The sequence below is a fragment of the Triturus cristatus genome, chromosome 11, assembly GCF_964204655.1.
Source record: "Triturus cristatus chromosome 11, aTriCri1.1, whole genome shotgun sequence".
NCBI classification, from domain to species: domain Eukaryota; kingdom Metazoa; phylum Chordata; class Amphibia; order Caudata; family Salamandridae; genus Triturus; species Triturus cristatus.
In genome coordinates, this window is record NC_140594.1 from 754,488,463 (window position 1) to 754,516,444 (window position 27,982).

Consider the following 27,982-nt stretch of genomic DNA (forward strand, 5'->3'; position numbering starts at 1 on the left):
CCCGTTTTCTTCTGTGTTCCCGTGATCTGTGCCCCCTTCTCTTCTGTACCCCCGTGATCGTTGCTCCCGTTCTCTTCTGTGCCCCCGTGATTCTGTGCCCTTGGCCCCGTGCCGTCCACCGCTCCCGTTCCCGCCGCTGCATCCCCTGCGGTCCCGCCCCCCTGACTGTCCATTCGCTGCCCCTACCTCCCACCTCCCAGCTGCTCCTCCTCCCTCCCTCCCTCCTCTCCATATATGGCGGCCATGCGCAGCGGGCGCCCCGCTGGCGCGCCTAAGGCAAGCCTGTCTGTGCCAGTCTGCGTCTGGACCGCGCCCAGCGCCAGAACCCCTGGCCCCCGTGAACGCCACGACGCCCGCCTCTGCTACGACTCCAGCACCCTCCACGCACTCAACTCCGGACGATCACGCACCTGCTGCCTGGCAGCCCCGAAGCGCACCCAAGGACCCTTCTCCTGCCGGAACTGCAGCTTCTCCAGCATCCGGCCCGCCAACTCACCTACCAAAGAACCCAACCACCTCAGATGCATCCTTCTCAACACCCGCTCCGCACGCAAACACGCTGTGGAACTCTGGGACCTACTGGACTCCAACACCCCAGACGTTCCTTTCCTGACGGAGACCTGGCTGAACCCCTCCTTGGCATCCAACATCGCCATAGCCATCCCGGAAGGGTATAAAATCACCCGCAGAGACCGCACCAATGGAGTTGGAGGAGGAATCCCCATCGTCCACAGGAACTCTCTCAAAGTCTCAACCAACACCGACGACACCCTCAGCACCGCTGAACACCTGCACTTCCAGATCCACACCGATCCCAACACCACCCTCAGAGGAACCCTCATCTACAGACCCCCCGGACCACGAGCACAGTTCAGCGACTCCTTCACTGACTTCGTCAGCACACACGCCCTCGCCACCACAGACTACATCCTCCTCGGGGACCTGAACTTCCACCTCGAGAACAACAACGACACCAACTCCTCCACCTTGACCGACAACCTCGGACTCAGACAACTTGTCACTACACCCACCCACTCCGCCGGCCACACACTTGACCCCATCTTCTCCACAAGCTCCCACATCTCCTTCAACCACACCAGCGAACTCTACTGGACCGATCACCGCTGCATCCACTTCACCTTCTGGAAACCCACAACGCAGCACCGCACCCAACAGATGCCGCGCCGCTGCTGAAGCAAAGTCACCTAAGACCAACTTTCCACCTCCCTCGCCCGTAACCCACCCACAGATCTGACCGACCCAGACACCGCCGCTCGCAACCTCAAACAGTTGATCAACGACTGCGCCAACACCCTCGCCCCCCTCAAGAAGCCCTTGAACACCCACACTAGTAAGAAAGCCAGTTGGTTCACTGAAGGCCTCTAAGCGAACCTGCCGAAAACTCGAAAAAACTTGGATCCGTGAACGAACCCCGAAAAGCTACAGTGCCCACAAGAACGCCACCCGCAGACACCACCACCTCATCAGATCCGCCAAAAGGACCTCCTTCAAAGACCGCCTAGACAACAACGCACACAACAGCAAAGAACTCTTCAACATCGTGAAGGAACTCTCCAACACCAACGACATCCCACCCTCACAAGACCTGTGCGACTCGCTGGCCACCTTCTTCCATCGCAAGATCGCAGACATCTACGACAGCTTCAACACTGTCACCACCCCGGCAACCACTGAGACCCCCGCTCCCACGACCACCACCGGCACCAACCGCCTGATCTCCTGGACCAACATCGACGACGACACCATCGAGATCATGAACACCGTCCACTCCGGATCCCCGGAAGACCCCTGCCCACACCACATCTTCAACAAAGCCAGCAGCACCATCGCACCCCATCTCCGGAAAGCCATCAACATCTCCTTCGAGACAGCGACCTTCCCGGAGAGCTGGAAGCACGCATAGATCAACGCCTTACTCAAGAAACCCAAAGCGGACTCCAAGGACCTCAATGAACTTCCGACCCATCTCCCTGCTCCCGTTCCCGGCGAAGATCATCGAAAAGGCCGTCAACAAACAACTGACCAGCTTCCTCTAGGAGAACAGCATTCTGGACCCGTCCCAGTCCGGGTTCCGCAGCAACCACAGCACCGAAACTTCCCTCATCGCCGCCACCGATGACATCAGGTCCCTGCTAGACAACAGAGAAACCGCGGCCCCCATCCTCCTGGACCTGTCAGCCGCCTTCGACACGGTCTGCCACCGCACACTACGAACATGCCTTCACGACGCCGGAATCCAAGAGAAAGCCCTAGACTGGACCTCCCCCTTCCTCTCTGGCAGAACACAGAGTGTCCGTCTCCCCCCCCTTTTGCTCTGAAGCCACCGAGATCTGCGGCGTACCCCAAGGCTCATTCCTCAGCCCAACGTTATTCAACGTCTACATGGCACCCCTCGCCCACATCGCACGACGGCACGACCTCAACATCATCTCCTACGCCGATGACACCCAACTGATTCTCTCCCTCACCAAGGACCCCACACCGCCAAAACCAACCTCCACGAAGGAATGAAGGCCGTCACCGACTGGATGAGGAACAGCCGACTGAAGCTGAACTCGGACAAGACGGAGGTCCTCATCTTCGGATCCACCCCCTCGGCCTGTGACGACTCCTGGTGGCCGACTGCACTAGGAACACCCACCGACCACGCACGCAACCTGGGAGTCATCCTCGACTCTACCCTCTCCATGAGGAAGCAGGTCAACGCCGTCTCCTCCTCCTGCTTCAACACCCTACGCATGCTTTGCAGGATCTTCAAGTGGCTCCCCACCGAAACAAGGACGGTCACCCAGGCCCTCGTCAGCAGTAGACTGGACTACAGAAACGCACTCTACGCAGGAGCCCCGGCCAAACTCCTGAATCGGCTTCAACGCATCCAGAACGCCTCCACACGCCTGATCCATGACATCCCTCGCCACAGCCACATCACACCCCACCTGAGAGACCTACACTGGTTCCCTGTCAACAAGAGGATAACCTTCAAACTCCTCACCCACGCACACAAGGCACTCCACAACACCGGACCAACGTACCTCAACAGCCGACTCAGCCTCTACACCCCCACCTGCCAGCTCCGCAGACCGCGCCCTCACCACCGTCCCCCACATCCGAAGAGTGACCGCCGGCGGCAGATCATTCTCCCACTTCGCCGCCAAGACATGGAACACCCTCCCCATCCGCCTGCGGCAGACCGAAGACCTTCTGACCTTCAGAAGACTTCTCAAGACCTGGCTCTTCGAACAGTAGCAGCTTCCCCCCCGCCCCCCCAGCACCTTGAGACCCTCGCGGGTATGTAGTGCGCTTTACAAATGCCATGATTGATTGATTGGTTGATGGTACACCATGTACCCAGGGCATAGGTACCACAGAGGCCTCCCATGGGCTGAAGCATGTATTGTGCCACCCCTGAGAGGCTAACCAAATTGACACGACCAGCCTGCTACAGCAGACTGTGTAAGCTGGTGCTTGTGCAACTTACTTAAGATATAGGTTCACTATATCTATAGCACTACACTTAAATACCTATCTGTCACCCCTATGGTAGGCCTTGACAATCCTGAAGGCAGGGTGCTGGGTTTTACGTGAGAGGGTGCCCCTGCATGAGCAGAGCCCCGCTGCAGCCTTCGGAGACCATTCTCCGGGGTTGTCTATGATGCAGCCAGACATATAAGTTTAAGTGCATTATAACCTCGCGGTAAATGCTAACTTCAAAACGGCTGCTTAGAAACATGTCGTGTTTGGTGTCAAACACCTTGGAACCATACCTCCACGCCAGTATGATTCCACCCTTCTGAAGGAACATATGTGGGTCACCGGTATACCCGGTACCAGCTTTCTCGCTTTGGGCAGCACAAAATGGATGCTGCCAGCCACCGACACGATTCTGCTCTCCTGCTGCTGAGCCGAGCTCGTGCAGAGGAGGGCATGACAATAGGCATCCTGTCACGAGGTGTAACCACCTCCCGGCCAGGATCTAGTGTATTGGGGCTGGGTGGGTGAACTCTGAGAGTGCCAGAAAGTCTGCACTGGGGGCACATTTGGTGTCTCTGTGCAATGTCCAGCTCAGACCAGTTCCAGGAGCCATTTGCTCCTGCTCAGGCGCGAAACTGGACAAAGGACATGGGTGTAGCCACCCCTCTGTCCTGCCCCTCCCCTAGGAGGGTCCACAGAATCTTTCCAACTCTTTCCCATGGGTATAAAGTGGGTTACCTGGCTACAGGACTTTAGATTTTACCTGGACAAGATTCTGCTAAGAAGAAACCAAGCACTTCGCCTGCCTGCACGACGCTGGACAACTGAAGAATCTCCTTTGGAGTAAAGGAGTTACTCCCCTGCAAAAGCAGGCACCTAAACGCATCTGATCGGTTTGCTTCTCCCGAACTCCCGAGGACACCGAAGATTTCAGCAAAACATGAGGTGGGTCCCTGAAGGTGATCTGCCCTCTCAGTGATTCTGAGACCAGTATCCCTCATGGGGACCGTGCAACCCGAACCCCTGTGCACCGCGTACATTTGCAGTTGCATATGCTTAGTGACGATTCCTGAGCCCGTGCTTTGGACTCCGTGTAGTCCTGACCCCGAGCAGTATTTGCACCGTAGATTTCTGGCCTCCACTCCATGAGTCTACTATGAACTGGTGCTTTGCAGACTTGCTTGAGGTCTCCTTGTGATCCCTGGTCCGTTGGTCTGTGGGTCCTGGCGAGGTTCACCTTGCTAATTCTTGGGCTTACCTGATTGCACCAGATGTGCCCTGACTCTCCATTGCTTGGAGAGTCCCCTGGACCTTGCTGGTCCACACCGTAACCTGTTTCCTCTGACCGTGTGGGTTGCAGTTGCCAAGGCTCGTTGGTGTTCCAGCCGGACATCGACCCCTCAGCCCTCGACATCCTTCGTGGGTCAGCTCACCTCTGGACTTTGGTCATCCTCGACGTCTCCTGGTCCCCGTGGCTGAAGAGTCAAGCAACCCTTCTTCATCCCTGAAGCACCCGACATCAGTGGGCATTCTACTACTGAGCCCCTGGTCACCTGAAGTGACCCAGACTCTGTCCCCTCTGCTTTCAGGTTCTCATCACCTCGAATCCAGGCTTGGATTCCACCGGACACTCTTCACCCTCTTGGTACACAAAGAAAGTGGTCACAGTGGAGCTCAATTGCAAACCAACTAGAAAGACATCAATTCTTGTATACATACAAATAATTTAGACATCACAAAAGAAGTTAAAAAGTGATTTAATTTTCATCACAAAAAGAGGAATAAATCAAACAAATAATGATTGTATGAATCAAAAAGATCATTAAATTTGGTGCTCAGAGAGAGGGAGGGGGTGAGTGTTGAGGAAGGATTGTGTGATGGTGTAAAGGAATGGGAAGGTAATGTGTTTTACATACATCCAGGGATTGTAGAAACTATCCCGCCATTTACTTGGCAAATGCATATAGAGAAAAACATAACATAATAGGTAAAGATACACAATTCTCTGTCACCTATGTTTGATACACAGTAAAATATGTCGATGTTTCGACCCCTGTAATCATAAAGGTGATTCCAGCCTTATTGGGGGGGTCTTCATCAGGACCTTGGAGACACGTGAGAAGGGGTGGGACGGGAGCACCAATGTGAAATAGCGCGAAGAATCCAGCTATGATTTACGTGATATATGCATTTGCTAAGTAAATGGCGGTATAGGTTCTACAATCCTTGGATGTATGTAAAACACATTACCTTCCCCTTCCTTTACCATCATGTAACCCTTCCTCAACACTCGCCCCCTCCCTCTCTCTGAGCACCAAATTTTATGATCTTTTTGATTCATACAATCATTATTTGTTTGATTTATTCATCTTTTTGCAATGCAAATTAAATCAGACCTACTTTTTGACTTCTTTTGTGATGTCTAAATTATTTAATGTATACAAGAATTGATGTCTTTCTAGTTGGTTTTCAATTGAACTCCACTGTGACCACTTTCTTTGTGTACCATATGAATACCCGGGTCCAGTGGTCTAACGGGTACCCCATTCATAAATATCTCTTCGCCCTCTTGGCAGCAGGACTTCTTTGCATCTCTTCATTGAAAACGATGAAGGTTTCCAACACCACTTGACCCCTATGCACCCGGCTCCTCTGGGATAGGTAACACAAGTACTTAGGTACTCACTGGTGGGTTGGCCTTAGAATCTCCTAAGTTCCAAAGGGTTTGCTCGAAGTCCTCTTAGAAGTGTCCTTAACTTGTAAATTTCCAACCGCGAGATTCCCATAGAATTGTATGGAGCACACATCTGTGTTTCCTCACTGCACCCGTCCTCCGTGGGCTCCCTATGTCACTCCTCTGGGTGGGTCCTTGGGGTCCCAGAATTCTACATGCTCTAGGCACTGTGTCTAGTGAAGTCGTTGCTGTTATACCATTTATTTAGTATATGGTTCGGTCTCCCCCTGAAGCCCGCTGTGTATTTCGCTATTTACAAATGTTCTATTGATTTAGTATTGTGTGCTTTGTGCCCTAGTCTCGTGTAGAGACTAGTAGAGAGTGTTATATTAATACATACATATTGTTATATAAACACTGTGGCTTTCCTTTCACTTATTCATTTAGGAGGTGATATTCTGATAAAACAAGCTGCTTTACATTCCTTCAAGATTAAGCCTGAAGCTGCTCTCCATAGTTACCACTAGGATAGCTTTCAATAAGGTTATCTTTGACCTCAGACATCATAAGGGTCGTGTGGCCTGGTACAAGGTGCCCACTTTAACTAGTGGACAGCATATACCAACCCACCTTCTCACAACACCTATTTAACTTACACGGGCAGGACAACCCAACTGTAGGAATTTGGTTTATTAATATTATTTTAAATTTGTACAGCGCGACTATCACCCAACGGGCATCTTGGCGCTGGTAAATCATCGAAGGGAAGAGGAATTGGGCATCTTGGGAATGGACTATCTTTCCATGCATTTATCTATTTCCAGGGGTAGAGCCAAGTTTTCAGGTCCTTCCTGAAGCTCAGCAAGTTTGTGTTGATTCTAAGGCAGAGAGGAAGTTTATTCCAGAGACTTGCATATTGTACCTGGAAGGTTCTGCCTCCTACTCTTGTTTTCCTGAAAGAGGGAGTAGATAAGAGGGCACCCTGGGAGGATCTTACATTTCTAGAGGGTTTATATAGTTTAGTCAATCGCTGGAGGGGATTTAGATCCTGTGCCATTTACTGACCTATGGATGATGCATAGTGTCTTAAACTTGCACCTTTCCTTTACTGGTAGCCAGTGCAGTTTGTGTAGTGTTTCTGAGGCTGAGTCCTTTCTCCCTTTATTTAGCGCTAGTTTACCCACCAACACCTGGATCCTCTGGAGTCGTTTGAGGAGGTATTCAGGACTACCTAGGAACAAGGACAATAGTCTAGTCTACTTAGGATTGACACCTGTATCACCAGTTTCTATAAGGTTGGAGGAGTAAAGGGGCTACTTTCTTTAAGGTTCTGAGGAGTCCATGACAGGTTGCTACTGTTTTGCTAATATGGGCTTCCATTGAGAGTTTATTATCAATTTGGATTCCTAGGTTGCGTGCCGGTTTAGGTTTAGATTTCTAGGCATCATGACAGCTGTGCTGGCAACAGACCCTGGTCTAGATTTCCTTTAGGAAAGTGATGAGATTTGTCTTGAAGAAATGGAATCAAAGATGTCAGGATTGTGATATGACAATTTTTTGATCACGAGTGCAGTTTGGAGTGGACTTGGTAACTGAAAGATCAACACCTAAAAGCAGATGTATCCATTGTCACTGTCCCCTAGGGGACTGTTACTGCAGATGGCAGTGGTCTGAGAGTAGGGGGGTAAATCTACCAGATAACAGAACAAGAGATGCTGCTCAGATTGGAAGGATTTGAAAGCTATTCATCCAGTCTTTTTGACATTTTTGTCTCTCCGGACAGAGTGTTTGATGGCAACATGTTATATCAGCATGCAAGGGGAGAGTTGTTCTCAAGTTCTTGCAAATTTAGCGGACAAAATCTTTCCCTTTGGAGGAAGAACCACAATATTCCTGAATATAGTTTATATTCGTGTAATTGACACATTGGAAGCAGACAGGTTAAGCAGTGACGTACCCTTTTCTCAGGATTACCATCTAGATCCAACCCTGTTCCTCTCTTCTGTATGTGAACTAGGGAGAGGGAGTTCCAGTTAGAGATCTGTTTGTAAATCAGGAGGCTCCTTTGACTCCTCAATTGTTTCAGGTATCAAAATTTGGAGTTTGGGGTGTGGATGCTCTTTATTGCTTCTGGCCAAAAGGCACCCCTCTGATCTCAAAGCTTTTGTATTACATCAGGAGAAAGAAAGTGTTGGTGATAGTGATACTTCCTCTAGGGTCCTTCTCCTCTTGGTTGCCTTTCCTTTGTCAGATGGATGTTCCCAATAGTTCCTTCTCCTCTGGATAGCCTTCCATTTCGCAGGATACCACAAGTTGCCTCCAATTATCAGCAAGGAGGTTGAAGGGTAGAGCTTGCACTGAAGAAGATTGTGTAGAGAACTAGCTATTGCCTTATGTGTATGAAGTAGGTCATCTAGGTTAAATTTCTACTGAGGCATTTTGCTTCCTTCACACAATGTATTACTCTTAAGGATATTGACCATATTTTAGGTAATAGCATGACTATTCTATCTTATCTTGAAGGGGAATTTTAACTGGGGCTCTCAGTTGCTACTCTTCGCATTCAATGGGACTTCCTTAGAGCTTTGAGAGAGAAATGTGGTGGTGTGCACGATTATGAGCATTTTGTTGTCAGTTTTTTTAAAGAGTTTTTCTTTGTCTCAATCTTCTAGAAGAAGATTAGTTCCAAGTTGGGATCTGTTGTTGGTGCTGAAAGTACCTAAAGGTAACCATTTTGAGTCACTGAATTTAGCCTCGCCTATGTTTTTGACTCCCAATGTGTTGTTTGGTAGCTCATACAACAGCAAGAAGGTTAGGGGTTATTAAATATCTTTCCTGCAGATCTCCTTACATCAGAGGTTTCCCTAATATGCTGATTTTGCAGCTTCGACCCTTGTTTGTTCCCAAGCTGGTTTCAACTTCTCATTTTGAACAGGAATTGTTTTTATCTGAATTTTTCTCGATCATGTTAATCCTGAAGCTGCATTCCATGGCCATCTGAAGAGTAGTGTTGTCCTATGTGGATAGAATAAATAATGTTCACAGGGTGGGTATTCTTTTTGAGAATTGCAAAGAAAGGTTGCAATCTTTCTATCCCTCCTCTTAGCCATTTGTAAAATCTTGTATTTCATGGGCTTATAAAATTCAGGAACTTCCTATCCAGTTGGTATACAGGGAAGATCTGCTTGTGGGACGTCAGCTTCCTGGGCAAAGGCTCAACGGGTGTCTTTAATGGCGATATGTGGTGCAGCCAATGGGGCATCTCCAACATGTCTAAGACATTATTGCGTGCAGCTGGAAAACTTTGACAAATCTGGCTTTCATTATAACAGGTAAGTTATCTTTATTGTTCAGTTAATAAAAAAACGGACAATCATTAGAATATCACAATTAAAAAATATCGCTTAAATAAAACCCAACATTTTTGCGTGTCTCTATGTAATCGACCTTCATTAAAACCCTCTGTACAATCGTAGAACCAGTTTGTTTAATTATCACAATTACTCAAGAAAGTAAGACTGATTACTTAAAATTGGAGTTAGGGTCATCACTTACAAACTGCTGTACCGAAAAGGGCAGTATAAACGTAAAATCATTGCCAATTCACAAGGACACAGAATAAAAGTGCTTAGTGCATTGTATTAATTGCAATTCATCACACAGAGAATACTAAACCAGAGGGAGGGAGGGAGGGAGGAAGAAAGGGAGAGAAAGTGGGAGATAAAGCCTAATAACTTTCAAAGTACAAATACGCTTGAAAAAAAAGTGCTTGGTGCTTTGATTCAATTTAATTTTCTTATTCAAGGAGTACTAGACCGAGAGTACGTAATAGCTATAGTAGTGCAAATAATCTGGGGGAAAGTGCTTTAGTGCGCTGCCTTAATATAATTTCCTCATAACGTAAATATTAGGTCAAGGAGAGGAGCACAACAGAAAATAGTCATAATAAACAAGCGCTCCTTTATAATTATAAAAGAGTGCTTTGATGCGGTGTCTAAATTTCATTTCCATCATTCGGTAAATACTAGGTGAAAGAATAGGAGAGCAGCAATACATAATCATTATAAACAAGAGCTTCTTTATAATTCTGTCTTAGCCAATTTAGCAACTGCAATGTCTATAAATGTACAACAATTTCCACAGAACTTCAGGTCCCCTCCTTGAAGGCAGGCTTTTATTGCTTGCCGACAAGTGCGTGTGCTGTTCCTATTGAAGAACTGTCTCAGCAGACCTTTTTGTTCCGTCATTAGAGCAGGACAAGTACCGACAATACAGCAAATGTCCTCCCTTGTATAATTGCAAAGCTAGCATGTGATCTCTTCCAGGCGGGAGAATTATAATGGCTTTGGAGATCTCCTAATCACAGGTTCAACAGCCCAAACAGTTTCTCTAAATATGATTGAGGCTTTAGGAGGCCGTAATACCCAATCACTGTCCAAGCATGTGATCTCTTCGATAGTACAGCTTTATCATCTAGAGATGAGATCTTTTTGCCAGTTGAGTTTATTAGAAGCTAGTTGTGAAAGGGTTAAGGGCAAAAGTTCCTTAACCTTGAAGGTGGTTAACACCAGGTTTAAATAGCCATGAGCCTCGGTGTTTCTTGGATCCATTTTAGCCTACCACACCATACTACTTAAGGTAGGTCATTCTTTAGCTTCTAGCAAAATTACAGGTACGCACCCAGGCAGCTTACGACCTGTCTCTGGAGCCCAAATTGCAGACGTATTTGAGCTGGAGAGGCATGACAAGGGAGATTAAACATACAGCATTATATCCTGGTTATAGCTTTATCAATTACTTTGGCAGCACTTCCTCTTAGCACCTCTATTCTATACATAAGAGAGGGCGGATATTTAGCTGCCATAACTAGTAAAAGTGGCTTTAGAGACATTCCTTTTATAGAGTTCCTTAGGGAGCAGAAAGCAGAGGATAAAGCATTATTTCTTCCTAGTGTCGCACAGCGCTGTTCGATGAAAGCACCCCTTGAATAAAAAATTACACCTAGGTATTTGTATTCCGACACAGACTCCAGGGCTGAGCCATTTAGATAGAATATTGGCGGTGGGCGTCTTGGCGAGGTTACTAGCCTTGTTTTTGTTTTACCGAGATTAACTCATAGCCCATGGTTTGCAGCATACTGGGCCGTTGCAGTAATTAATCGCTGTAGGCTGACCTTGGTATAACTGATTAAAACAATGCGTCCACATACAGCATGTGAGAAGCACAAAAACCAGACACCATGGGAGAATGAGAATTGCCACTGTTGAAAACCGTTGTCGGATCTGCCAGATACAAGTTGAAGAGGAACAGAGACAAAACGCATCCTTGTTTTAAGCCGTTACTCGTAGTTATTTTCATTGAGATCGATGAACCTTTGCCCAGCCTTACCCTTGGCCACGTATCAGTGTACAACAGTTGAATTTATCTTAGTAAAAGAGGAGGAATTTCCCAGATTTGAAGTTTGGATCATAAGCTGTTACGCTGTACTGCAACAAAGGTAGACCGAAAGTCCACATAGTACAGGTGTAGATTAGAGGAACGGCACCTGGCTAAGTCAATTAGCAGGGCAAGCATTAAGATGTTAGTGGTTGTACCCATTTTCTTAATGAACCCAGTCTGGTTCGCTGGCACCAATGAGCCTGTTTGAGCCCAAACTATCAGATCAGTAGGCATAAATATTTTGCCTCCCATCCATTAAAGCAAAAAACTGAAAGCTGGAGGGTAACATAGTCTTGCCTGCTTTATGAATTGGGGCCAAGATGGATCCCCGCCAGCTATCTGGGATTACCTGGTTAGTAAGAACATGATTGTATAAGGTGGACAGGTGTTTGGCCCAATTCTGGTAGTTCTGTTTGAAGATAGTTTGCGGTAAGCCATTAGAGCCTGGGGCACCATCGCGATGACTGGAAGCAATTATTTTCTCCACTTTGCCTGTTGACATAGAATTAACTAGGCTTACCGCCTCCTGCTCCTTCATCATGATACCTCTGTGGTATTTCCTGGAGATAGATAGTCCGGGTATCTTCTGTAATGTTCAAAGTAGAGAGGGACATCTGTGGACCTGTGGCACAATTCACTAATCACAAGAACTCTGGCATCATCTTTCCTGGAGGATGAAAGAATTTTACACGACTTCAACTCTACCTCTGACTTTGCTGCTTCTCATGTGTTTTTTTTCTAAAGTGATCTCAGCTTTGGAATGGTCGCACTCCATAAGGTAAAATTCTGACTATTGCGAAGTAACCATAGTGCACGATTCCGCTTCTTTTTGGCTGCTATGAGTTGAGCCGAAGCCCTTTTTGGCCGGACCAGTACTGAACCCGAGGCATTTAGGACCCCTCAGGCCATGTTGATCCTCCAAAAGCTCAGAGAGTTGGGCCCACTGATCCAGTGGGTCAATAATTACTTCAAATACCTGCTCCCAATTGTACCTGGCATTACGTTCCACCCTCTCAATGGAATCCATTGTCCAGTAAACCTTCTGTAGTTAATAGTAGAGAGTGTGCCCATCTCCGGCTGGACTTGATCATTCATTGAACAATTTAAGCATAGCAGGATCCTCTGTGGTTGATGGTTACTTTCCAGCTGGCTTCCCAGTTCATAATGTATAACGATTTGAAATGGAGCAAAAGGTACAAAAGTATAGTCAATTATTGAACTAGAGGTTGCCGAATGGTAAGTTGACTGATCCGGTATGTCTGAGTTAATGCGACCATTCATAGCTCTCAGTCCCAGATGCCCCACTTCATTTTTAAAGTTTTGCCCCCTGGCATTCTTTCTCTTTGTGGTGGTTGAAATTTGGGTATGTGCCAGATCTGATCAAATATATCTACTATTTGATCCCTTGTTGCAACCTGCATTAGGTTCATATTAAAATCACCAGACATTATTATGAGCGCTGTGAATCCTTAGTTTTTTGGGCAGTAATGAAGACCAATAAAACGTTCCTTGTATCTTTTTAGCAGGCATGGGGTGAATATAAACGTTTATAATCAGCAGGGGAAGAGCACTGAATGGCAGGCATTCCGAGAGTTTTACTACTTGCAATATAGGATGGTCGATTTTGATCTCTCCTATTTTTGCATTGTTTAGCCTCTACATAGATGGCTAGGCCCCCAGAAGGACCGCCCAGCATATGAGTTTAACCTTCCGGTTTGCTGTAGACCAAGAATGACTGAAGGTCTAAAGCCTCACGAGACCCAGTTTCTTGAAAAACATCACCAAGTGGAAAGTATTGATGTAGGCAACAAAGTGATCATCCTCGATGTTACTGGAAAGTCCCTCCATGCTCCATGCGTGCTTTTATTATAGGATTCTTTCTGCTATGAAGTAATATGCATGAAATATCAGTTTGCTACAAGTTTCTTTGGTCTTGCGTCTGTTGTGTTTTTTTAATACTAGAAGTTCATCCTTGCTAAATTATTTTTGCTTGAATATTTTTCTCATAGTAATGTAATGATAGGTACAAGGAATAGGACTATGAGGTGAGGACTAAATTACTTACACTAATTCCATTACTCCGAGTCCAATAATCCTCTTTCCAGTCATAATTTACTGCCCTCCCTCAAAGTTACGATTTAGTCTCATCCAGTGGAGAGGGTGGGGCTTGAGTACAATGCAGGAGGCCTTCTAGGTAGGTGATGCGTGTATACATGCCTGGAGGGGGTCGTTTAGTGTTTGGAGATGGATTGATTAAAGAATCTGTGAAGGCAGAATCGCCATGACGCATTAATAAATGGATCGAGGAACATTAGAATCAGAGTAATGGAATTATTCTGTCATTTCCCCATTTTCAGACCACTTTGTGAACTGTTACTCCTCTCTAACAGGTGTTGCAGTACAAGAAAAGATGTGGGGAGTTGGAGCAGCAGCTTCTGGATAACACATCAGAGTCTGAACATCAAAAACTGACGGTTAGTCTGTTCTCCTTTTTCTGTCCTTAGTCTGGCTAGTTCTTTCGCTCTCTGATGGTCTCCGGTTCAGTGATCACCACGCTACTGTTTCATGGTGGCTGATGGCAAAGCAAACGGGTATCAGCAAAGCAAGTAGCTTTGCGCCCGAGTATTGCTGGAGAGAATGGTTGGCTTTTGCCAACGCTTGTTAGAAGTGCACAAACTACATTATTCTGATTATATTAGATAGTGACAACTAAAAATGAATACCCATTCAACTTACATTGAAGGCACCATGAGAACTTCTGCAATTAATCTCTAGATCTGCGGCGGCTTTTTATGCTTAATTCAGTTTAGCATGCCAGTCCCAAAGTAGGAGTTTTGAACTGCTGTGCTTTCTTTTGTCTTTTGCATCAAGTTATACTTCGGTATTTCATAGCCAATGTTCATTGACTTGCTCATTCAATCTTAAACCAGAAATTATTGCTCGTTGGAGCCTAAAAATATACATTCCTTTAAACCTAGATCGTTCATGCATCCACATAAGTGCACCTTGCAGCTGGTTATTATCAAGCTCATCACAACACTTCCATCATGGCAGCAACAAATACTCAACACAACACATTAGACAGGACTTTTCACATCGACCCCGCACAGCTCAGATATTCAAAATTGTTGGCTATTAACCAGTGCACAAAAGCATATTACTGCACACTTGGTCAAACCAATGTGCCTACATCCAAAACAGCTTTGAGGCACCATATAGTTGAACCTTACTACGCTTATTATATATGAAACCAACATCTATTGAACAGCATGCAGCTGAATGAGTTCAAAGGGATACTGTGGCCATTAACAAAACACCACAGTCATAACTGAGTTTGCTGGTTATCTCCGGTTAGGCACACCAGACAACACATCCCACCCACACTGCTTATGATAATACTTAAACAGAAAAAAAACTGTGTTCCGTGGTGGAATCCTCGAAATTGCATGTGAAAGTACCAAAACCAGACAGCGCTGCAGGACAGTACTAATGGCAATACTTCATTAAACAAATGAATACTAAAATAACATATGATATTTGCAACTAGGCACAGCAGCAATACAGGTACTTTATTATGTGACGCCAGACCAAAAGGAGGGATAATATTAGTGCTGGGATAGAACCAAAACTTCATAAACCATTTGTCTGACCCACAATATGTGAGATAATCTTACCTAAAGAAAAGGTTGTAGGGAGCAGTGTCGATTGCCAAGGAGCTGACACTGCAATAAGGGATGTATGAGCGTAACTATGTTGCAGTGTGCATGTTTAAGGTAGTAGCATGTTGGAAATGTTTTAGATGAAATAGATTTGATTCTTTGAGATAATATTTTATCGCTTTAATTGTTTTGCTTTAAAAAAATGTTGGACTTTTGTCTTTCCTTTTAAAACAGTTTGTCTCCATCTTAATAAACGTAACCTGATCTGTAGAATTTCTGCTAAAATCATAAATTAAACCAGAGATATCATGGTCCACTTTCATGAAAGCTTTTTCCTGATATGCACTAGCACAAATCCGGCAAAAGAACATTGCTGATGGACACTTCTAACTACTGATTCCTCACCTTTAGAATATCTGCAGATACCAGACTGGATCCAGAGAATCTCAACAGCAGTGCACCTGAAACTCCACTTAGGCTTTGTACTGCCCTGCATGTGATAGAGCGGAGTCTCATAGAAGAGCTATCATTGTCTACAAACGTCATTTCCTTTCCGTGCATGTCTTTCGGCGATGCTCCTAGCTTTTGTTTTTCTTAAGACGACTCCAAATTTTGCAGACATTTTGCTAGGGAATCATGACCGCTCTGCGTCAAACTGGAGAAACAAGCCTGACTGATGATGCGCTGGAAAAGACAAAAGTGCAACTAGTCATCATGCAGCCTGACCCTAACCCAGCTTCTGCACTCAGTGTGCCACCCACTCAAGTAGCACTGTAAAACATGTCTCAGGCCTGCCACTGCTCCCTGTTGTGCAGTTTTAAACTACCATTTCGACCTGGCAAAATAAAAAATTGCCAGGCCTAAAACTTCCTTTTTTAATGCTTGTAAGTCAGCCCTCAGGTAGGCCCTAAAGGTTCAAAGGGTCCTTCCTACATTATACTTGAAAGAACCCTGCCTGCTGCAGAGACATGGATGAGCCTGATACCGGGCTTTCTCTTGCCTTTGTCACCCTAGAACATTTGGAGCCACACCCAGGGGAAGAACAGTCCAAAACTAGTTTTGGGTGTAGGCCAGGGATTTCACCTACACAAATGCTGGTACTGGATATAAATGTGGCACATTCAGAACCTCTACTCAGAACACTCCTGGACCTGTGGAAGATTCAGGACTGCAGAGTGCTGACGGTCATATCTGCATCTCCCTATCCAGGGACTTCAAGGACCAGCTAACACCGAAATTATGGAGGGGATTGCCACCAGCTGCCTCCCTTTTGCCCAGACGAACACAACATAGTGCCTGAAGAACTCCCCCGGCACGGTATGCCAAGTGCTGGGGGCCGTATCTGCATCTCCCTGTCCAGTGACTTCAAGGACCAGCTGAACCTGAAAACAAGGAGGGGCGTGCCACCAGCAGCGTCCCGTTTGCCGTGACGTGCGCTACATAATACCTGAAGATCTCATGCAGTGCGGGCCTTACCCAAGCAAAGCCCGGGCCAAGGGCGCACCAATCCTGTGCCCGGAGGAGGCTGGGCTGGGCCCCCCTCTAATATCCTTCATCAAAGGTACTGTCACCTGCACATATGTGGACAAAAGCTTGTGGTTGAACCTTTACCAACGTGATAGAGTTGCTGGGGGACTTTGAAAGGCACACTTTTTAATTCTGTAGGCTGGAATTATCGCTAAGCATTCTTTTATGTGGGTTTAGGCTATAGGGTTGCGACTGCTGACTGTTTTATGAGGTATCTTGCAAAGACCAAAACTGTTTTACTAATTGTGTGTTATTTGGTAGTGGGTAATTATTGTCTGGCACAGTGAAACTGTCAGGAAAGCATTTTCTCATTGTTCTTTTCCTCTTCCCTCTTTTTAACCCTCTTTTGCTCTATTTTGTCAACAATCATGTGCAAAAGCAAGGCAGGGGAGGGTACGAGGGGTCCAAGAAAAATGAAGAAAACCCAAAAAGAATTAAGAACGGCAGGAGGTAATTGAGTCGTTGATCGAATAGATGACCTTGTGGTTGAGTACGAAGAATTGTTAAATCCTGACTCACCGCAGCCTCCTGCTGTTTTCACTAACGAGGGAATCCCCCAAGTTGGCCATTTCAAACCCACAAAAGGTATGAGTACCCAACATGTTTGTGAATTCTAAAACTTGGACTGAGATAGTACCACCTAATGGGGCTTTAAATAAATCTCCCAACCCAGCTGCTATTTCTTATTACCCACGCCCTCCTCTGGAGACCCCCCTCATTTGCAGTAACCGGTTTTTACCACTGTTGAGTTAACTACGGAATTACCACTCTCTTCTACTTGTACTAATTGTTCTTCCATTGCTGCAGCAGTTTGTTCTATCCTTCCGGATGTCGATTGTACCTCCCAGATTATGGAGCTGAAGGCTGAGGTGGGAGAGCTCAAAATCATTATTTGCCAGATTTCAACTACAATAAAGCAACTTTAGTTGATTAAAAATACTAACGCACTTGCCCCTCAGGTCAATGTCCAACTTTCGGTCAGTAGGCCTAAAGCTGACCAACCTAAACCCCATCTGAATACCGCCCATTCACGTGTTGGGACGAGTGCAGGCCAAAGCGCCTCAGAGAATGTGACTTGCTCTCTATAAGGACCCGACCTTGCACCTAAACTATATACAAAGAACATAGTAAGTAGTAACCTTGATAGGCAATTCAGGAGTTCACTCAAGTATGAAAACACTACCTGTGATGGGGTTACAGGGAAGTGGAGACAAATGCCTTCTTTACATTCTGATTGGAAGCATAATTCTCTTATGAACTGAATTGCATTGATTAAGGTCCCGAAACCTCCCTCTCATGGTAGATAAGAATCCGAGGACTTTCTTATCAACAAGGTATTGCATTGGATTAGGCACGTTAGGGATTGCTGTTCAGTGATTCGTGAAGGTATTCTTAGCTCTAAGAGGAGTCCAACATTGAACCCATTGTATATGATTCAGCTGATCTTGAAAAATGGGAGGATAGGGAATAATGTGGTAGCACTTGATATTAGGTGTAGCCCACCTAACAATTCTGACCTCCAGTTCAAATACTGTAGACCCGGAAATGACTTGTTCTCTAGGGACCAATATAGAGCGAGCATGTTAACACCACTGATAGATGTCGAATGACCTGAGACACTTATTAATCCTGCACCCCAACTCACATGTTCAATACTTAAAGGATTTAGATAGACAGAATAGGGCTGGGCTTGATAGTGTTCCAATTTTTCAATCTTGTGCTGACCCATTGGACACCGAGTCCAAATTGTGTAACTTTTTTAAATGTCCAGTTCCACTGCCCCAAGAGTTGCTGTAAATAATATTTAATTATTAGAGACCCCGGAGAGGGAAACAGCGGTTACAACGCTGTTGTTACCACGCAGGTAGGTAACAACGCGGTCGTTACAACAACCGCGTTGTTACCACGCGTGGCTTTACATCGCAAGTCGTTTCTACGACTTGCGCTAGGTGGCGTGCAGCACCAGGGAATGTGTTGGATTTTAAATTCAACACATTCCCTGCTGTTGCGCTAACTGGAGTAGGAATAGTAATTTATATTATTCCTAAATCCAGCGCGCCATCTAGCGCAAGTCGTAGAAACGACTTGCGATGTAAAGCTACGCGTGGTAACAACGCGGTCGTTGTAATGACCGCGTTGTTACCTACCGCATGGTAACACCACACGTTGTATCGCCATACATTCCCCTTGAGACCCTCACGGATGAGTAGCGCGCTTTACAAACCCCTGATTGATTGACTGATTTGTTGAGAATTATATTGTTCTAGATGTTAGTCCTGTTCCTGAGCATTTCTTTCCCGCAGGGCAATCTTCAAATAATGCATGCCAAACCACAATGTCTTTTTCATTCAAAAAGCCCAATGCTGTTCCTGTCACCACCTCTTTCAATATAAATAAACACGAGCGGGGGCCTAACAAAGTTAATTTCAAAAGCGATGCTATTATATGTTTGAAGATGGGACCTCCTTTTGGAGTGTTGCGGTAGACCCCAAAGTTAATTGTAGCTTGTCCATTATTTCCTGTAACCTGGCAGGGATCTACTCAAACCTCTCTGACCCAGAGTGGTTTATTTTTATTGGAGAAAATGACGTTTGAATCTTCCAAGAGACATGGGCTGTTGACAGGGTATTTATCATTAGCTATACCACATAGCGTTGAAGTACTAGCTCCAAAAAAATCAGGTCGAGCTAGCGGAGGTCTAGCCTTTTTTGTAAAGAATTCTACTGCTTGTGCCCATAAACAGTTGCTGATTGAATCACATGATTTAATGGGGATCCAGCTCACTTTTCTTTTCGGGCTAATTTTGACCATTTTTTATGTTTATGCTAGGTCTGTTTCCTCAGTCACCGATTCACCAGTCTTGACAATGTTAGATGACCTGGTCGGTATCCATCCGCATCAGACTAAGATTCTGGTAGCAGGGGATTTCAATGTTACGTTTGAACCATCTCCTTTAATCAGTATCCTGACCTGAGATGAAGATGAGTTCTGGGAAATCCCCAACCTAACACACATAGCACAATGCCATCATTCCAGTAATGCAGCTTTCCAGCTTACCTCACCTCATTGGTGGTTAGGAGGAGTCTAAGGGCTTGCAGAGTAGGACTCGCTCAGACCCTGAAAGGCAGACTACCTTCAAGCGAGGTTTTAGTTTGTGTTATTGACTTCATTTTGGTGGATGTTAGAATTTGGCAACTGATGGGTGACATGATAATTCCTTTTGGGCCTGATAGCAACCACAACCCCCTGATTTTAACCATGGGTTGGTACTCCTCTTAAAAGGGGTCCCTCTGGGAGTCACTCAACAGCCCAAGAACCCCTCCTAACAAATAATCTCAGAAGATTAACTTGGCCTAAGATCTTGGAGGGCAGTAAACTGTCTGTTTTAGGGAGAGTAGGATGTGGCCTAAGTGGGTTAGGCGGTCCTCCCAGGTCGATCTAAACGCCACTATGTCGTCTAGGTAAGCCGATGAATAGTCCTGCTGTTCTCCGAGTACCGTGTTCATCAGGCGCTGGAAGGTAGCAGGTGCACCGTGAAGACCGAAGGGGAGGACCGTAAACTCGTACAGGCCGTCTGGTGTTACGAAAGCTGTTTTCTCCCTAATCGGTCTCTTTCAGGGGCACCTGTCAGTATCCCTTTATAAAGTCAATGGTGGTAATGTATCTTGCGTTGCCCAACTTCTCGAATAATTCGTCTACCCTTGGTATTGGATAGGCGTCAAATTTGGAAATGGAGTTGAGGGCACGGAAGTCCATACAGAATCTGGTCGAACCGTCTGGTTTGGGGACCATGACTATGGGAGAGGACCACTTGCTTTTGGAGAGACGAATGACCCCCATCCTCAACATAGCTTTTACTTCTGTGCGTACCGCCTCCCTCCTTGTGGCTGGTATGCGGTATGGCCGCTGTTTAACTATGCGGCCTGGTTTTGTTATGATAGAATGCTCTATAAGCGAGGTTTTCCCTGGCTCGTCCGAGAACATGGATGCAAAGGGTTTTATGACACTCGTTAGGGACTGTTTCTCTTGGGGCGTTAACTCCTCATTCATGACCAATGTGGCTAGGGTACAGGGTGAGCAACCCTCGTCTGTTGGCAGGGCTACATGGGCGGAGCTAGGCATGGGTACCAATCATTTTTTTAGTAGGTTGATATAAGTCTGAATCCGTGAGGGCTTTATCTGCACTTTGTAGCTGGTTCTTCCCACAGTCCCTACCACTTTGTAAGGCCCCAGCCACTCAGACTTAAATTTGCTGGAGGAGGAAGGCAACAACACCAATACCCAATCGTTAACAGCTAGCCGCCGCCACCTCTTCCCTTTGTCATAAAAATGTTTCTGTCGCTCTTGCTGTTTTTCCAGATGGGAATAAGCAAGATCCCTCAGCTTTCCAATCTTGGACTTAAGGCGCTTGGTATAGTCCCAAAAAAACCTGGCCTTGTCTGCTTCCTCTTTCTCCCAGGCTTCTTTGGTCATCTCCAGGAGCGATTTCGGTTGTCTCCCATAAAGCATCTCAAAGGAAGAACAACCGAGACTGCTCTGGACCTGGCTTCTGATCACGTACAAAGCTAAGGGGAGGAGCCTGTCCCATTTTGTCCCTTCTCCCCCCCAACATTTTCTTCAGAAGGAGCTTTAGTGTCCCATTATACCTCTCAACGAGGCCGTCCGTTTGGGGGTGATATACAGAGGTTTTAAGGTGTTTCAGGTTGAGTGTCTTGCATACCTCCTTCATCAGTCGGGAGACAAATGGAGTGCCCTGATCGGTTAGGATCTCCCTGGGAAACCCTACCCTCAAAGAGTTCGATCAGTTTGTCCACAATGTTCTGTGTAGTGGGGGCTGAGAGGGGAAATGCATCTGGGTAGCGGGTTGTGTAGTCCACTATCACCAGGGTGTATTGATGTCCTTTCTGAGTTCTGGGGAGGGGACCTATAAGGTCCATCCCCCACTCTATCAAAGGGTACCCCTAATATGGGTAACGGTTGGAGGGGAACAGGAGGGGGCCGATAAGCGTTTTTTTTGCTGACTGGCCTCGCATTCCTGACAATGTTTCTTGATGTCCCCATACACCCCGGGCCAATAAAAGTATCTTAGAACATTCTGTGTGACCTTCTCTACCCCGATGTGTCCAGCTGTAAGGTGGGAGTGGGAAAAGAATAGGATTTGGTTGCGGAAGGTCTTGGGGACAAGTAGTTGGGGTTCTTCCACCTGGGTGCTTTGATGGTACTACAACCCATACTTAGAGAAGAAGTAAGGGTATGTACAGGGGGGTGTTCCGTCATTGTTTTGGGCGCTTTGCCAGGCATGCTGGACGGTGGGGACGTTGACTTGCGAGAACTGGAAGTTTCTGTCCAGGAGCCATGGCTCCGAGGTGATCAAGGCGGGTGACTATTCTCCCCTCTTGTTGTCCCTCCTTTCCCCTAGGGTCTGAAAAACGGTGGCCAGGAACATGTCTAGGAACCCCAGGTTATCAGTCCCTCTGATGACCTCTTCTGGTAAATCAGGTAGTACCCCCACCCTGATTCTGCAAGGGGACCCTTCCTTTGGGATGATATCTATCTCAGCAACCAGGTAGGCCTTCACGTCCCTGTGTACGCATCTAATGTGTACATGCAGATCGGGTTGGACTTGGGTGGAATGTATCCGTGCCCCTTGTATTACAGATTGTCGACACCCCGAATCCAGTAAGGCTCTAACCCATTTCCCATTCACCCCTACACTCACGTAAAAGGCCGTCCCCATCTCCGCGGTGTACAGCATGGAACGGGGAATATATCCCACTTCCATCTGCTCCTCTGACGTCTTCTTAAGGGCACCTGCCCTGGCGATATGGCCCCACTCACCACAGTCCAAGCACTGGGGCCCTCTATATAATGGAGGATCAGATTGGTTTGGTCGGGATTTCAGGGGTTCTACCGGAGGCCTGGCATTCAGTTTCTCAGGTTTCCCTTGCGGTGGGCGAGGTCTTTTCGGTTCCCAGGATAGGACACATGGCTGGGCCCTTGAGAAGGTGGTGGCCATTTCTGTTGCTTGTTCGGTAGTTGTTTGACGGCGACCTCAGAGGAGCCCGGAAAGGGGGTCCTGACTACCCTGAGACCCTCCCTCAAAGTATCGTAGCCGGGCACTGGCGGGAGACTCCTCAGGAGGAGATATCTCGTATCGAGGATCGTACTTCTGGCACCCCACGACACAGAAACACCACACCGTGTGTCCTTAGGAATCAATCTTTATCAAACAGGTTAGCACTGCAAATATGTACAAGGAGAGCACGGGCTCAATGAGTCTCGGAAGGGATAGGGGGTAGCGGGACAGTCTCTGGTGAAAAGGTTCAAGGCAAGGACGTACCCGGCGCACAGCTCACAATCCTCGAGCTGGGGGGTAGGCTGGTTGTCGTGGGGTCCGGCGGGACCGGTGGAGTCTTACGATCTTCAGGGAGCCGCGAGTCACTCAGCAGGGCTCAAGCACAAGTTCGGAGGTCTTATGATCTTCGGGGAGCCGCGAGTCACTCAGCAGGGCTCAGGTACAAGTTCGGAGGTCTTACGATCTTCAGTGAGCCGCGAGTCACTCAGCAGGGCTCAGGTGGTTCTAAGTTCCAGGAGCCGCGACCGCGTCAGCAGGCTCTCGTTGTTCCAGCGTCGAATCTGCCGGACAGTCCCAGAGCACCCCTTGTTATAGGTCGACCCCTCTTTGATGTCCGGAGTCTGTGCAGGCAGGGGTCTTGTCACCTGGGGGTCGCTTGTCGGGGTTTCCTGCCATTGTCTTGTGATCTTTCCAGGGCCGGGTTGGGAGGAGTCCCAGACACCCAGCAGGCGTGGAGCCAGCTCTCAGGGAGGCCGGAGGGCCGATCGAAACCCATCGTCCCAGGGGAGTTCAGAGGTGCGACAGAAACTGCTCCTCCCTCTCTCATCCTCTGGAAGCGTGATGTCCTCCAGCCGGAGTGGCGCCTCTAGGCCCGGGTCGCGCTGGGGCCGGGCGGCCATCTTGGTGCATGAAGGGGGCACGCAGGCCCGGGGTGGCCGAAGGGGGAGAGGCCATGGACGAGGATGTCCGGGTCGGGTGCGTGTGTTCTGGTGGAAAGGATCGGTTAGGCCGTGAGCTCGGGGCTGCAGGTACCAGGTGAGGTGGTGCGGGGACCAGTAGAGCCATGCTACGAGGCCGGGTCCAACAGTAGTCAGCCGCGAGTGTTGTCTGAGCCACCTCTGAGTGTTATATGGAGGGGCCTCTAGGTACTATTCAAGATATATGCGGTCCATGATTTCTTCCTTTGAGTTCTCAAGTGGTCTTAGCCATTTGTCTGCGGCTGCTTTGAGGCGGAAGAACAGTGTTTTTGGGTTCTCCCCAGGATGTCCCTTCTCTCTACGAAAGCGCACGCGGAAAGCCTCCACGTCCATACCCAGGTGATCAAGGATGATGGTTTTGATCTCTCCATAGGGCGCAGTGCCAGTACTGTTAACCACCTGGTAGGCGGCCTGGGCTTCGCCAGTTAGTAAGGGGGCCAGAAAGAAGGGCCATTTCTCCGCCGGCCACCCACAGGCCCTGGCCGCCCTCTCAAAATTGAGAAGGAATGCATCCGGATCCTCCCCGGCTACATACTTTTGCAGGGATATGCCCGAGGGTCCCGGTGTATGCGGGCTTCGGGTTTCTCTGAGCCGGCCGGCTGCCTGTTCTGTGGCTAGCTTCTGCAGCTCCTCCAGCTGAGCGGCCATGCTGTTCCTGAAGGCATCATTGTCGGCTTGAGCCGTGCTCATATGACACTCCACGGCCCATCCTAGCTTCTCCTGTCCCAGGATCAGATTTTGGATGACGGTGTTCATTATATCCTCTTCAATGGACAGGTTGCCTGCATCCTCCACCACTTGTAAGACCTCGTAATGAGCAGGCTGGACGCGGGATCTGGTCAGACTTGGCTTTATTGAAATATGGGGTTTATCACGATGGGCCAGGTTTATAGTCTTGGGTATCCGAGTCTGGGGATACTCCTGTTTGTACTTCACAGGTCTCATCCGGTCCTGTTGACGTCACAGGTACCCTTGTTCAGCGCGGTTTTCTCCTCCCCCAGGCGACTACCTGGGATCTCTCGGACAAAAACCCAAAAGTAAAACAAAACAGAGGAATCGTGAGACTTCACGCTATGTCCAAAATGGGGTCGGGTAGGAGTGCGGGAGCACCAGTGCCACAAACACACTTACAACGGCGTGAGGTGCAATGCTGGGGATCGGGGGAAGTGAGGGGGTAGTTGGAGGTGCCTTATTTAAAAGCGGTCGCCATCCACCCAGTAACACACTCCTGTACCTGTTGAAGCTACACTCCTCCAGGGATCTGGCGGGGCGCAGAGCTGAACCGTTGGCCTCCTGGCATCCTGGTGTCGGGTTCCTCCTCCGGCAAGGACAGCAGCGCCAGTCGTTCCTCTGCCCGATGTCCACTTCCACACGCTACTTGTTCGGTGTTTTTCTCTCTCTCAGGTTCCGGCAGCTTTCTTCCGTGTTCGTCTGCTTCCGCTCTCCTAGGCGGGCCCGGTATGACGACGTATGTAGGGGCGGGGTCTTTGGTGTTGCACTCCCAGTTAAAGATGCCAGGCCCGTAATACACCACGTTGTCTTCGGTGCTGTCAGGGTTGTCGGTATCCCAGTGGTCTGGCTGAAAAGATAGGAGACGGCCATGTTCAGGGGGGGCGAACCATCACTCGCCCTTCTGATCCTCCTGAGGCCCGTCAGAATTGTGACAGAGGGCTTATGACAAATTTCAATATTGAAATCCCTAACCAATATGTAAATGCAGTTAGCTGAAACACATGTCTCAAAAGATTCCAGTTCTCTCCCCATGTTATCAATAACCCTATTCCTTGTGTTATCAAAACATTATTGTAAAAATTAATCGGAATAAAATTGGCTTTCTCGATGGTCTGGAGATAAAATATCTGGAAAAATGTGAATTGAGGGGACCCTTTTTTACCGTTAATGGGGAGGCGGTGGAAATTAATAAGGCTAAGCCTGCCTTGGCTTGTCCACGGCTGGAGAAAATGGCTGAAGTACTAAAGGTCTTTCATCCATCTAAATAGAAGTCCACCGTGTGCCAGGTTTTCTTTAAGCAGATCAATTGGGATGAGTTAATTAAGTCTACCCAATCCTTGTTTCCTTTTTTTTATACCAGCAATATTACAAGTCCTGATTTCTACTTTGGTTCACACACTATGCAGGTTTGGGGGTCCTTGCCCAACCACATTGATTGGCTCAGCTAAAGTCCCACCGGTTATAGCTAGACCGACGGTATTCTGATTTACAGTTAGAATGCTCCCCCAAAAAATCAGTATGGGCCATCTGGAATTCAAGATGTTTAGGTTCTGTAGTAGGGGATCTCTGTGTATAGTCATAATCTATGAATAGTCCCGCCCATGTGCGGGGACCCCGGAGCAATCAAAATATCTCTTAAGCTGTCCTGCATTTGCAAACCTGCAAAGACACTTAAGAGACAGACAAAATAATACAGCCTAATAACAATATGTCTGCACTGGCCAGCACTTCATCTGAAGTGAACACAAAAGCCAAAATAAAGTTTAAATGTCATTTTTATTCACATCTGACATGTTCCTTTATTGTATCACACTCCCTTCACCAAAATCCCTTTAAACAATAGAGAGGAAGGGGTGGACAGACAAGCCCTATAGGCTGTCATTATGTGTCTGCTAAAAGGATACCGTGCCTTTAAGGAACTCTCCAGAGACCCCCGGTATCCCAGGATGCACAGCCAAAGCAAGTTACTTTCAGTTCTTTTTTCCGGCTCCTGCTAGCAGGTCCCTGGAGCTTGAGCTCTACCCTTTTGGGTGGATATTTGGATTGAAATTGTTTTTTTTTTATAAAAAAGTTTGTTCATTCGACGTCTAGAGCCTTTCTCTACTGCATCCTGCAATTTGGTGCAGTTTGACCCACTCTTAGCATGGCTTTATTTGATAAATGCCCTGAGTGTGGGAGGAAAAAGGCCAAGACGGACCCACATGATGTCTGTATCCTCTGCTTATCATCTTCACATGTCCCTGCTACATGTGACATCTGCAAGACCTTCTCCAAGAGGACCCTGAGGGACAGAGAGAAGATTCGCCTCCAGGGACAGGAGAAGCAGTGGACAGGTGGGACTTCGGGGCATGGAGGATCTCATTCCCCTTCCTCTGCCCATGCTTCAGCCACTGGAGGGACCTCCGGGCAGAAAAAGGAGCAGAAACGACACCTACCGGCTGGTAGGTCGCGTTCGACGTCGAAGGCGGCGACGGCGAGAGGTAAAGCACCGGTGTGTTCGCCGTCGATCCAGGGCTCTGGATCTCGGCGTTCTCGACGTTCGACGTCGAGAGAGGGGCCGGCGAGACCTAGGACTAGGTCGCCGTCGAGGATTCCACAGTCGACGTCGACACACCATCGACGTCGTACCGAGCCCCACAGACAGCGCAGCTCGCCGTCGAGGCGACCCCGCTCGTCTCCTTCGCCGTCGACTCATGGATCGACGCCGACGACATCGACGCCGAGACACCGGCGACTGCCGTCGAGACGAAGGAGATCGCCGTCGAGGCACAGATCGCCGTCGAGGCACAGATCACCGTCGAGGCACATATCACCGTCGAGGCACGGATCGCCGTCGAGGCACGGATCGCCGTCGAGGCACAGATCGCCGTCGAGGCACAGATCGCTGTCGAGGCACAGATCGCTGTCGAGGCACAGATCGCTGTCGAGGCACAGATCGCCGTCGAGGCGAAGGAGATCGACGTCGAGGCGAAGGAGATCGACGTCGAGGAGACATCGCTCACCGTCGACGTTGAGAGGCTCTCCGTCGACCCGCCGTTCGACGTCGAGGGGCCACCGTTCGACGTCGGGGGGACGCCGTTTGCGGTCAACGGCGAGGAGACGCCGTACGAGGTCGACGCTCAGTTCGACGTCGAGGACATCTGGTAACACGTCTTCGGTGATTACGATCTCCAGTCGTGGATCCAGGAGAAGAAGGCGCTCCCCCTCGTTTACTTCAGCACGGGATAGGCCCGCCAAGAAGAGAAGGGTGGACGGGAGTCCGGACAGTGCTGGTCCGGGTTCTCCTGCAAGGAGTGATGGAGCTCCGCAGCCTCTCCTTCACCCGCTGCCTCAGAAGCCTCCTACGCCTCCTCCTCCTCCTCCTCCTCCTCCTAAGCGACCTACGCCACCTCCGCCACCGCCAGTG

General features: G+C 48.0%; 1 protein-coding gene across 1 annotated transcript in view; it reads left to right on the forward strand.

Annotated features, from left to right (window-relative positions):
* The window catches only part of LOC146785406 (uncharacterized), a 2,064,968-nt gene that overhangs the window by 394,849 nt on the left and 1,642,137 nt on the right, over positions 1–27,982 (forward strand). The window contains exon 5 of the mRNA XM_085634420.1: positions 13,996–14,079. Within this exon, the coding sequence (XP_085490546.1) occupies positions 13,996–14,079 (84 nt within the window). The remainder of the gene's footprint in view (positions 1–13,995; positions 14,080–27,982) is intronic.